General features: G+C 49.4%; 1 protein-coding gene across 1 annotated transcript in view; it reads right to left on the bottom strand.

Moving 5' to 3' along the window:
- The window catches only part of LOC128701896 (uncharacterized), a 141,361-nt gene that overhangs the window by 55,201 nt on the left and 73,356 nt on the right, over positions 1-12,804 (bottom strand). Inside the window, exons 5-6 of the mRNA XM_070099796.1 lie at positions 1,779-1,879; positions 902-1,040 (exon numbers count right to left, since the gene is read on the bottom strand). Coding sequence (XP_069955897.1) covers positions 902-1,040; positions 1,779-1,879 — 240 coding nt within the window. The remainder of the gene's footprint in view (positions 1-901; positions 1,041-1,778; positions 1,880-12,804) is intronic.

The following is a 12,804-nucleotide window of genomic DNA, read 5'->3' as shown; positions in this document are numbered from 1 at the left end:
ATTCTGTGTGACCTTTTCAAATAATGAAAGAAAGGAATACAATGTGCTCTTTGTCCATTTAAATGTCCTGCTCTGAGGTACTCGAATGTTCTACCCATGTACTCAGAAGTATCTCTTCCTAGATATTGTCTACTATTTTTCTCAGGTTGGTTCATATACCATACATGGGGATCTTCTATGCCTATCCGATAATATTTCTATGATCTAAATTCTACTAATACCCTTTAACCTCTCCTTACGTTATCTCATTATCTTGTGTACTTGTCACTTTATGGTACATTAACAGTTACAAGCGTTATATAACCAACACAACTGACGTGGTTTGAAGTCTTGGTGCGTAGACACTGGTCGGGCGTCACCAGCCCATCAACCCACTCCCATATGGGAAGTAGGGTGATGATGGTAGGGTGGGGTTGGCACCGACCACTAACCCAGTCTAAGGGTAACCGTGAACGGTGACACCTACGCTACTCTGAGACCTCTTTCCCTGCTTTTGTTGCTCCCTTGCAACATTGCACAGCTCCTGATGACGCACTGACGCACTTGAGTTAAAGATTACTCCCCCTTCCCGTGGCTTGTCCTGCATAATTAAGATCGCCCGTCTGCGATTGTTTTCAGTGATTTTAAAATATGCAAAACAATCACTGTGAAAGAGTAGTGAAAATTCCAAGCGCTTTCGTGACTACTCACATTGTCAAGGAACTATGTGAGTAGTCACGAAAGCGCTTGGAATTTCACTACTCTTTCACAGTGGTTGTTTTGCATATATATATATATATATATATATATATATATATATATATATATATATATATATATATATATATATATATATATATATATATATATATATATCCTGGAAGTCTCCCACTAGGATGGGCGTCCCAGAACAGCGTCCTACCAGCGCTGGCAGCCCAGAGAAGAGGCTGGCGTCCGTCATGGTCAGTTACGGAGACGTCAACGCCACGTTGCAGTAACTTCCGTAGCACCATCAGTCCTACACGCACGTCGTTACCCATCTCACTGTTGGGGCCACACATCTGATGGTGAGAGATGACATGGTTACTGCCTCTCACTATCACCACCACCACCACCTGATTAATTATCTACCACCTGGTTAATTATCTAACACAAGGTTAATTAATTACTACTGTTCTCCAGTGTCTGGGACAGCCAGATATTACATTATGTGTGGAGGTGACGACCATGCAGTGTCTGGCCATTTATAATAACTGGAAGACCTCTCATTGTCGTTGTAAGGGTAACTCACCTGAACAGCATAGTGTAGGGGGTAACTCACCTGAACAGCATAGTGTAGGGGGTAACTCACCTGAGCAGCATAGTGTAGGGGGTAACTCACCTGAACAGCATAGTGTAGGGGGTAACTCACCTGAGCAGCATAGTGTAGGGGGTAACTCACCTGAACAGCATAGTGTAGGGGGTAACTCACCTGAACAGCATAGTGTAGGGGGTAACTCACCTGAATAGCATAGTGTAGGGGGTAACTCACCTGAGCAGCATAGTGTAGGGGGTAACTCACCTGAGCAGCATAGTGTAGGGGGTAACTCACCTGAACAGCATAGTGTAGGGGGTAACTCACCTGAGCAGCACAGTGTAGGGGTAACTCACCTGAGCAGCACAGTGTAGGGGTAACTCACCTGAGCAGCATAGTGTAGGGGGTAACTCACCTGAGCAGCATAGTGTAGGGGGTAACTCACCTGAGCAGCATAGTGTAGGGGGTAACTCACCTGAGCAGCATAGTGTAGGGGGTAACTCACCTGAGCAGCATAGTGTAGGGGGTAGGCACCATGTATATCAGGGGTGCTAGGGTCGCCACCTACGTCTATCAACAGCTCCAGTAGTTCAACTTCTCCACATACTGTAAGGGAACAACATTATACAATAATTATTAACTTGGAAGGTTAATAATTTACTGGATACGCCTATATTAAATATTATTACGAGGTAACCTCTAAATCCGTAAGGTCATTCAGCGCCTTGGGACTGAGTGCAATTTAATTCCATCCAAAGAAGTGGAGATGCAGTCCCTTGGATCAAGAGCCCCTCACGGGTGTTCACTCATCATCATATATCACTGTGTAAATGATAATTCATATATATTCTCTGGTGACACTTTCGTAAAGTTGACGTGTTCGTTATAAAACTAATTAATTCGTCTCTTTTCGTTATAATGTCGTGCGGAACAAAGTAATTGGAAGTAATTAGAGGTTAAAGTTGTGAGTGATGTTATTATCACTCTGATCAGCACTTGTGACTCCGTCTGCTGTATGTAGCAACACTCCAGTAGCAACACTCCAGTAGCAACACTCCAGTAGCAACACTCCAGCACTCCAGTAGCAACACTCCAGTAGCAACACTCCAGTAGCAACACTCCAGCACTCCAGTAGCAACACTCCAGTAGCAACACTCCAACACTCCAGTAGCAACACTCCAGTACTCCAGTAGCAACACTCCAGTAGCAACACTCCAGCACTCCAGTAGCAACACTCCAGTAGCAACACTCCAGCACTCCAGTAGCAACACTCCAGTACTCCAGTAGCAACACTCCAGTAGCAACACTCCAGCACTCCAGTAGCAACACTCCAGTAGCAACACTCCAGTAGCAACACTCCAGTAGCAACACTCCAGTAGCAACACTCCAGTACTCCAGTAGCAACACTCCAGTAGCAACACTCCAGCACTCCAGTAGCAACACTCCAGTAGCAACACTCCAGCACTCCAGTAGCAACACTCCAGTACTCCAGTAGCAACACTCCAGTAGCAACACTCCAGCACTCCAGTAGCAACACTCCAGCACTCCAGTAGCAACACTCCAGTAGCAACACTCCAGTAGCAACACTCCAGTAGCAACACTCCAGTAGCAACACTCCAGTACTCCAGTAGCAACACTCCAGTAGCAACACTCCAGCACTCCAGTAGCAACACTCCAGTAGCAACACTCCAGCACTCCAGTAGCAACACTCCAGTACTCCAGTAGCAACACTCCAGTAGCAACACTCCAGCACTCCAGTAGCAACACTCCAGCACTCCAGTAGCAACACTCCAGTAGCAACACTCCAGTAGCAACACTCCAGTAGCAACACTCCAGTAGCAACACTCCAGTAGCAACACTCCAGTAGCAACACTCCAGTAGCAACACTCCAGCACTCCAGTAGCAACACTCCAGTAGCAACACTCCAGTAGCAACACTCCAGTAGCAACACTCCAGTAGCAACACTCCAGTAGCAACACTCCAGTAGCAACACTCCAGCACACCAGTAGCAACACTACAGCACTCCAGTAGCAACACTCCAGCACTCCAGTAGCAACACTCCAGCACTCCAGTAGCAACACTCCAGCACTCCAGTAGCAACACTCCAGTAGCAACACTCCAGTAGCAACACTCCAGCACTCCAGTAGCAACACTCCAGCACACCAGTAGCAACACTCCAGTAGCAACACTCCAGCACTCCAGTAGCAACACTCCAGCACTCCAGTAGCAACACTCCAGTAGCAACACTCCAGTAGCAACACTCCAGTAGCAACACTCCAGTAGCAACACTCCAGTAGCAACACTCCAGTAGCAACACTCCAGCACTCCAGTAGCAACACTCCAGTAGCAACACTCCAGTAGCAACACTCCAGTAGCAACACTCCAGTAGCAACACTCCAGTAGCAACACTCCAGTAGCAACACTCCAGTAGCAACACTCCAGCACACCAGTAGCAACACTACAGCACTCCAGTAGCAACACTCCAGCACTCCAGTAGCAACACTCCAGCACTCCAGTAGCAACACTCCAGCACTCCAGTAGCAACACTCCAGTAGCAACACTCCAGTAGCAACACTCCAGCACTCCAGTAGCAACACTCCAGCACACCAGTAGCAACACTCCAGCACTCCAGTAGCAACACTCCAGCACTCCAGTAGCAACACTCCAGCACTCCAGTAGCAACACTCCAGCACTCCAGTAGCAACACTCCAGCACTCCAGTAGCAATACACCAGCACTCCAGTAGCAACACTCCAGCACTCCAGTAGCAACACTCCAGCACTCCAGTAGCAACACTCCAGCACTCCAGTAGCAACACTCCAGCACTCCAGTAGCAACACTCCAGCACTCCAGTAGCAACACTCCAGCACTCCAGTAGCAACACTCCAGCACTCCAGTAGCAACACTCCAGCACTCCAGTAGCAACACTCCAGCACTCCAGTAGCAACACTCCAGCACTCCAGTAGCAACACTCCAGCACTCCAGTAGCAACACTCCAGCACTCCAGTAGCAACACTCCAGCACTCCAGTAGCAACACTCCAGCACTCCAGTAGCAACACTCCAGCACTCCAGTAGCAACACTCCAGCACTCCAGTAGCAACACTCCAGCACTCCAGTAGCAACACTCCAGCACTCCAGTAGCAACACTCCAGCACTCCAGTAGCAACACTCCAGCAGCAACACTCCAGTAGCAACACTCCAGTAGCAACACTCCAGCACACCAGTAGCAACACACCAGCACTCCAGTAGCAACACTCCAGCACTCCAGTAGCAACACTCCAGTAGCAACACTCCAGCAGCAACACTCCAGCACACCAGTAGCAACACTCCAGCACACCAGTAGCAACACTCCAGTAGCAACACTCCAGCACTCCAGTAGCAACACTCCAGCACACCAGTAGCAACACACCAGCACTCCAGTAGCAACACACCAGCACTCCAGTAGCAACACTGCAGCACTCCAGTAGCAACACTCCAGCACTCCAGTAGCAACACACCAGCACTCCAGTAGCAACACTGCAGCACTTCAGTAGCAACACTCCAGCACACCAGTAGCAACACACCAGCACTCCAGTAGCAACACTCCAGTAGCAACACTCCAGTAGCAACACTCCAGTAGCAACACTCCAGCACACCAGTAGCAACACACCAGCACTCCAGTAGCAACACACCAGCACTCCAGTAGCAACACTACAGTAGCAACACTCCAGCACTCCAGTAGCAACACTCCAGCACTCCAGTAGCAACACTCCAGTAGCAACACACCAGCACTCCAGTAGCAACACACCAGCACTCCAGTAGCAACACTCCAGTAGCAACACACCAGCACTCCAGTAGCAACACACCAGCACTCCAGTAGCAACACTCCAGTAGCAACACACCAGCACTCCAGTAGCAACACACTAGCACTCCAGTAGCAACACTCCAGTAGCAACACTCCAGCACTCCAGTAGCAACACTCCAGCACACCAGTAGCAACACACCAGCACTCCAGTAGCAACACTCCAGCACTCCAGTAGCAACACTCCAGCACTCCAGTAGCAACACTCCAGCACACCAGTAGCAACACACCAGCACTCCAGTAGCAACACTCCAGCACTCCAGTAGCAACACTCCAGCACTCCAGTAGCAACACTCCAGTAGCAACACTCCAGCACTCCAGTAGCAACACTCCAGCACTCCAGTAGCAACACTCCAGCACTCCAGTAGCAACACTCCAGCACTCCAGTAGCAACACTCCAGCACTCCAGTAGCAACACACCAGCACTCCAGTAGCAACACTCCAGCACTCCAGTAGCAACACTCCAGCACTCCAGTAGCAACACTCCAGTAGCAACACTCCAGCACTCCAGTAGCAACACACCAGCACTCCAGTAGCAACACTCCAGTAGCAACACTCCAGCACTCCAGTAGCAACACTCCAGCACACCAGTAGCAACACACCAGCACTCCAGTAGCAACACTCCAGCACTCCAGTAGCAACACTCCAGCACTCCAGTAGCAACACTCCAGCACACCAGTAGCAACACACCAGCACTCCAGTAGCAACACTCCAGCACTCCAGTAGCAACACTCCAGCACTCCAGTAGCAACACTCCAGTAGCAACACTCCAGTAGCAACACTCCAGCACTCCAGTAGCAACACTCCAGCACTCCAGTAGCAACACTCCAGCACTCCAGTAGCAACACTCCAGCACTCCAGTAGCAACACTCCAGCACTCCAGTAGCAACACTCCAGCACTCCAGTAGCAACACACCAGCACTCCAGTAGCAACACTCCAGCACTCCAGTAGCAACACTCCAGCACTCCAGTAGCAACACTCCAGTAGCAACACTCCAGCACTCCAGTAGCAACACTCCAGCACTCCAGTAGCAACACTCCAGCACTCCAGTAGCAACACTCCAGCACTCCAGTAGCAACACTCCAGCACACCAGTAGCAACACACCAGCACTCCAGTAGCAACACTCCAGCACTCCAGTAGCAACACTCCAGCACTCAAGTAGCAACACTCCAGCACTCCAGTAGCAACACTCCAGCACACCAGTAGCAACACACCAGCACTCCAGTAGCAACACTCCAGCACTCCAGTAGCAACACTCCAGCACTCCAGTAGCAACACTCCAGCACTCCAGTAGCAACACTCCAGCACACCAGTAGCAACACTCCAGCACTCCAGTAGCAACACTCCAGCACTCCAGTAGCAACACTCCAGCACTCCAGTAGCAACACTCCAGCACTCCAGTAGCAACACTCCAGCACTCCAGTAGCAACACTCCAGCACTCCAGTAGCAACACACCAGCACTCCAGTAGCAACATTCCAGCACTCCAGTAGCAACACACCAGCACTCCAGTAGCAACACACCAGCACTCCAGTAGCAACACACCAGCTCTCCAGTAGCAACACACCAGCTCTCCAGTAGCAACACTCCAGCACTCCAGTAGCAACACACCAGCACTCCAGTAGCAACACACCAGCACTCCAGTAGCAACACACCAGCACTCCAGTAGCAACACTCCAGCACTCCAGTAGCAACACACCAGCTCTCCAGTAGCAACACACCAGCACTCCAGTAGCAACACTCCAGCACTCCAGTAGCAACACACCAGCACTCCAGTAGCAACACACCAGCACTCCAGTAGCAACACACCAGCTCTCCAGTAGCAACACACCAGCACTCCAGTAGCAACACACCAGCACTCCAGTAGCAACACACCAGCACTCCAGTAGCAACACACCAGCACTCCAGTAGCAACACACCAGCTCTCCAGTAGCAACACTCCAGCACTCCAGTAGCAACACACCAGCACTCCAGTAGCAACACTCCAGCACTCCAGTAGCAACACACCAGCACTCCAGTAGCAACACACCAGCTCTCCAGTAGCAACACTTCAGCACTCCAGTAGCAACACACCAGCACTCCAGTAGCAACACTCCAGCACTCCAGTAGCAACACTCCAGTACTCCAGTAGCAACACTCCAGCACTCCAGTAGCAACACACCAGCACTCCAGTAGCAACACTCCAGCACTCCAGTAGCAACACACCAGCACTCCAGTAGCAACACACCAGCACTCCAGTAGCAACACACCAGCTCTCCAGTAGCAACACACCAGCTCTCCAGTAGCAACACTCCAGCACTCCAGTAGCAACACACCAGCACTCCAGTAGCAACACTCCAGCACTCCAGTAGCAACACACCAGCACTCCAGTAGCAACACACCAGCACTCCAGTAGCAACACACCAGCTCTCCAGTAGCAACACACCAGCTCTCCAGTAGCAACACTCCAGCACTCCAGTAGCAACACACCAGCACTCCAGTAGCAACACACCAGCACTCCAGTAGCAACACACCAGCACTCCAGTAGCAACACTCCAGCACTCCAGTAGCAACACACCAGCTCTCCAGTAGCAACACACCAGCACTCCAGTAGCAACACTCCAGCACTCCAGTAGCAACACACCAGCACTCCAGTAGCAACACACCAGCACTCCAGTAGCAACACACCAGCTCTCCAGTAGCAACACACCAGCACTCCAGTAGCAACACACCAGCACTCCAGTAGCAACACACCAGCTCTCCAGTAGCAACACACCAGCACTCCAGTAGCAACGCTCCAGCACTCCAGTAGCAACACTCCAGCACTTTAGTAGCAACACTCCAGCACTCCAGTAGCAACACACCAGCACTCCAGTAGCAACACACCAGCACTCCAGTAGCAACACTCCAGCACTCCATTACTCACAATACAACAATATTAGTTAACACCCTCCCCCCCCTCACTAAGGTAGGCGGCTGACTCGGAAAAAGGAATCACATGCACCATCATTCAAGCAACATCTGTCGTGCCAGTCGTATACATACATGACTATACAAACAACTCTGAGCTACTGTGGTAAACTAATGTTTATAAACACAGACGAAATGAAGAGTTTACATAACCTAACAAATCTCATAGGCCTATAATGTACCACTTTACCGCAGTCACCGCCCAAAAGTTTATTGATTCTTATATTAACCCTGGGAGACTGAACTAATTAACCCAGGTTATTGTAGGGACAACTAACATGGATTAATGAACTCACCAGTTATTGTGCAGACAAAAGGAATCAGCATCTACTCTACCAGTTGGTCCACAAGTCTACTCTACCAGTTGGTCCACAAGTCTACTCCACCAGTTGGTCCACAAGTCTACTCCACCAGTTGGTCCACAAGTCTACTCCACCAGTTGGTCCACAAGTCTACTCCACCAGTTGGTCCACAAGTCTACTCCACCAGTTGGTCCACAAGTCTACTCCACCAGTTGGTCCACAAGTCTACTCTACCAGCTGGTCCACAAGTCTACTCCACCAGTTGGTCCACAAGTCTACTCCACCAGTTGGTCCACAAGTCTACTCCACCAGCTGGACCACAAGTCTACTCCACCAGCTGGTCCACAGATCTACTCCACCAGCTGGTCCACAAGTCTACTCCATCAGCTGGTCCACCAGCTGGTCCACAAGTCTACTCCATCAGCTGGTCCACAAGTCTACTCCATCAGCTGGTCCACCAGCTGGTCCACAAGTCTACTCCATCAGCTGGTCCACCAGCTGGTCCACAAGTCTACTCCATCAGCTGGTCCACAAGTCTACTCCACCAGCTCGTCCACAAGTCTACTCCACCAGTTGGTTTACAAGTCTACTCCACCAGCTGGTTCACAAGTCTACTTCACCAGCTGGTCCGCAAGTCTACTCCACCAGCTGGTCCACAAGTCTACTCCACCAGCTGGTCCACAAGTCTACTCCACCAGCTGGTCCACAAGTCTACTCCACCAGCTGGTCCACAAGTCTACTCCACCAGCTGGTCCACAAGTCTACTCCACCAGCTGGTTCACAAGTCTACTCCACCAGCTGGTCCACAAGTCTACTCCACCAGCTGGTCCACAAGTCTACTCCACCAGCTGGTCCACAAGTCTACTCCACCAGCTGGTCCACAAGTCTACTCCACCAGTTGGTCCACAAGTCTACTCCACCAGCTGGTCCACAAGTCTACTCCACCAGTTGGTCCACAAGTCTACTCCACCAGCTGGTCCACAAGTCTACTCCACCAGCTGGTCCACAAGTCTACTCCACCAGCTGGTCCACAAGTCTACTCCACCAGCTGGTCCACAAGTCTACTCCACCAGCTGGTCCACAAGTCTACTCCACCAGTTGGTCCACAAGTCTACTCCACCAGCTGGTCCACAAGTCTACTCCACCAGCTGGTCCACAAGTCTACTCCACCAGCTGGTTCACAAGTCTACTCCACCAGCTGGTCCACAAGTCTACTCCACCAGCTGGTTCACAAGTCTACTCCACCAGCTGGTCCACAAGTCTACTCCACCAGCTGGTCCACAAGTCTACTCCACCAGCTGGTCCACAAGTCTACTCCACCAGCTGGTCCACAAGTCTACTCCACCTTAAATAACAAAATTGCATAATATAAATTAATTTTCACTGGTATTTTGAAAGTTGTTTGAGCCGAGTCTAAAGTTATGTCGTCAAAGGCAAGTTTAACTGTCCGAGTTTTAAACTTAAATCAAAGTAATCAAAGTATTAAATTCCCAGAAAAATATTGAGTGCCGGTGCTCACACCCAGAGTAATATTGAGTGCCGGTGCTTACACCCAGAGTAATATTGAGTGCCGGTGCCCACACCCTGAGTAATATTGAGTGCCGGTGCTCACACCCAGAGTAATATTGAGTGCCGGTGCTCACACCCAGAGTAATATTGAGTGCCGGTGCTTACACCCAGAGTAATATTGAGTGCCGGTGCCCACACCCTGAGTAATATTGAGTGCCGGTGCTTACACCCAGAGTAATATTGAGTGCCGGTGCTCACACCCAGAGTAATATTGAGTGCCGGTGCTTACACCCAGAGTAATATTGAGTGCCGGTGCTCACACCCAGAGTAATATTGAGTGCCGGTGCCCACACCCAGAGTAATATTGAGTGCCGGTGCTCACACCCAGAGTAATATTGAGTGCCGGTTACCTTCTATCATGACTGGTAGTGTGATAGTTTGCTGGTGGGATTACCTCAGTTTCTTATAGCTGGGCTATCAGTGTCATCTGTGTCTCAGAGGTACAGACTCTCAGTGTATATCTTGCCTGTTACCCAGTATTCGTTTTCTTCATGCCTGTATCTAGACTAATTCTTCAAGTGTCCGTCAATAATCTTGATTAGTTGAGTCCTGCCAACACTCACTTGTCCGTGTAATATTCTGATGGGTTATTGTCAACGTCGTGCCAGCACTCACTTGTGGGTGTAATATTCTGATGGGTTATTGTCAACGTCGTGTCAGCACTCACTTGTGCGTGTAATATTCTGATGGGTTATTGTCAACGTCGTGCCAACACTCACTTGTGCGTGTAATATTCTGATGGGTTATTGTCAACGTCGTGCCAACACTCACTTGTGCGTGTAATATTCTGATGGGTTATTGTCAACGTCGTGTCAGCACTCACTTGTGCGTGTAATATTCTGATGGGTTATTGTCAACGTCGTGTCAGCACTCACTTGTGCGTGTAATATTCTGATGGGTTATTGTCAACGTCGTGTCAGCACTCACTTGTGCGTGTAATATTCTGATGGGTTATTGTCAACGTCGTGTCAGCACTCACTTGTGCGTGTAATATTCTGATGGGTTATTGTCAACGTCGTGTCAGCACTCACTTGTGCGTGTAATATTCTGATGGGTTATTGTCAACGTCGTGCCAGCACTCACTTGTGCGTGTAATATTCTGATGGGTTATTGTCAACGTCGTGTCAGCACTCACTTGTGCGTGTAATATTCTGATGGGTTATTGTCAACGTCGTGTCAGCACTCACTTGTGCGTGTAATATTCTGATGGGTTATTGTCAACGTCGTGTCAGCACTCACTTGTGCGTGTAATATTCTGATGGGTTATTGTCAACGTCGTGCCAGCACTCACTTGTGCGTGTAATATTCTGATGGGTTATTGTCAACGTCGTGTCAGCACTCACTTGTGCGTGTAATATTCTGATGGGTTATTGTCAACGTCGTGTCAGCACTCACTTGTGCGTGTAATATTCTGATGGGTTATTGTCAACGTCGTGCCAGCACTCACTTGTGCGTGTAATATTCTGATGGGTTATTTTCAACGTCGTGTCAGCACTCACTTGTGCGTGTAATATTCTGATGGGTTATTGTCAACGTCGTGCCAGCACTCACTTGTGCGTGTAATATTCTGATGGGTTATTGTCAACGTCGTGCCAGCACTCACTTGTGCGTGTAATATTCTGATGGGTTATTGTCAACGTCGTGTCAGCACTCACTTGTGCGTGTAATATTCTGATGGGTTATTGTCAACGTCGTGTCAGCACTCACTTGTGCGTGTAATATTCTGATGGGTTATTGTCAACGTCGTGCCAGCACTCACTTGTGCGTGTAATATTCTGATGGGTTATTGTCAACGTCGTGTCAGCACTCACTTGTGCGTGTAATATTCTGATGGGTTATTGTCAACGTCGTGTCAGCACTCACTTGTGCGTGTAATATTCTGATGGGTTATTGTCAACGTCGTGCCAGCACTCACTTGTGCGTGTAATATTCTGATGGGTTATTGTCAACGTCGTGTCAGCACTCACTTGTGCGTGTAATATTCTGATGGGTTATTGTCAACGTCGTGTCAGCACTCACTTGTGCGTGTAATATTCTGATGGGTTATTGTCAACGTCGTGCCAGCACTCACTTGTGCGTGTAATATTCTGATGGGTTATTGTCAACGTCGTGCCAACACTCACTTGTGCGTGTAATATTCTGATGGGTTATTGTCAACGTCGTGCCAACACTCACTTGTGCGTGTAATATTCTGATGGGTTAATACACTACGTAAGGAAGTGTTAGGTTATTCACTGAGAATATAATCAACACTGTGAGTGCTGAGACACACTGACAGGGCACAGACAGGATGCTCATAACAGACAACGAGTGATCACACTGACAGGGTACAGACAGGATGCTCATAACAGACAACCAGAGATCACAGTGACAGGGCACAGACAGGATGCTCATAACAGACAACCAGAGATCACACTGACAGGGCACAGACAGGATGCTCATAACAGACAACCAGAGATCACACTGACAGGGCACAGACAGGATGCTCATAACAGACAACCAGAGATCACACTGACAGGGCACAGACAGGATGCTCATAACAGACAACGAGTGATCACACTGACAGGGTACAGACAGGATGCTCATAACAGACAACCAGAGATCACAGTGACAGGGCACAGACAGGATGCTCATAACAGACAACCAGAGATCACACTGACAGGGCACAGACAGGATGCTCATAACAGACAACCAGAGATCACACTGACAGAGCACAGACAGGATGCTCATAACAGACAACCAGAGATCACACTGACAGGGCACAGACAGGATGCTCATAACAGACAACCAGAGATCACACTGACAGAGCACAGACAGGATGCTCATAACAGACAACCAGAGATCACACTGACAGGGCACAGACAGGATG

Source organism: Cherax quadricarinatus, chromosome 69 (assembly GCF_038502225.1).
Source record: "Cherax quadricarinatus isolate ZL_2023a chromosome 69, ASM3850222v1, whole genome shotgun sequence".
Lineage (NCBI taxonomy): Eukaryota > Metazoa > Arthropoda > Malacostraca > Decapoda > Parastacidae > Cherax > Cherax quadricarinatus.
Note: the sequence above shows the minus strand (reverse complement) of the source record. Positions and strands in the feature narration are given on the sequence as shown.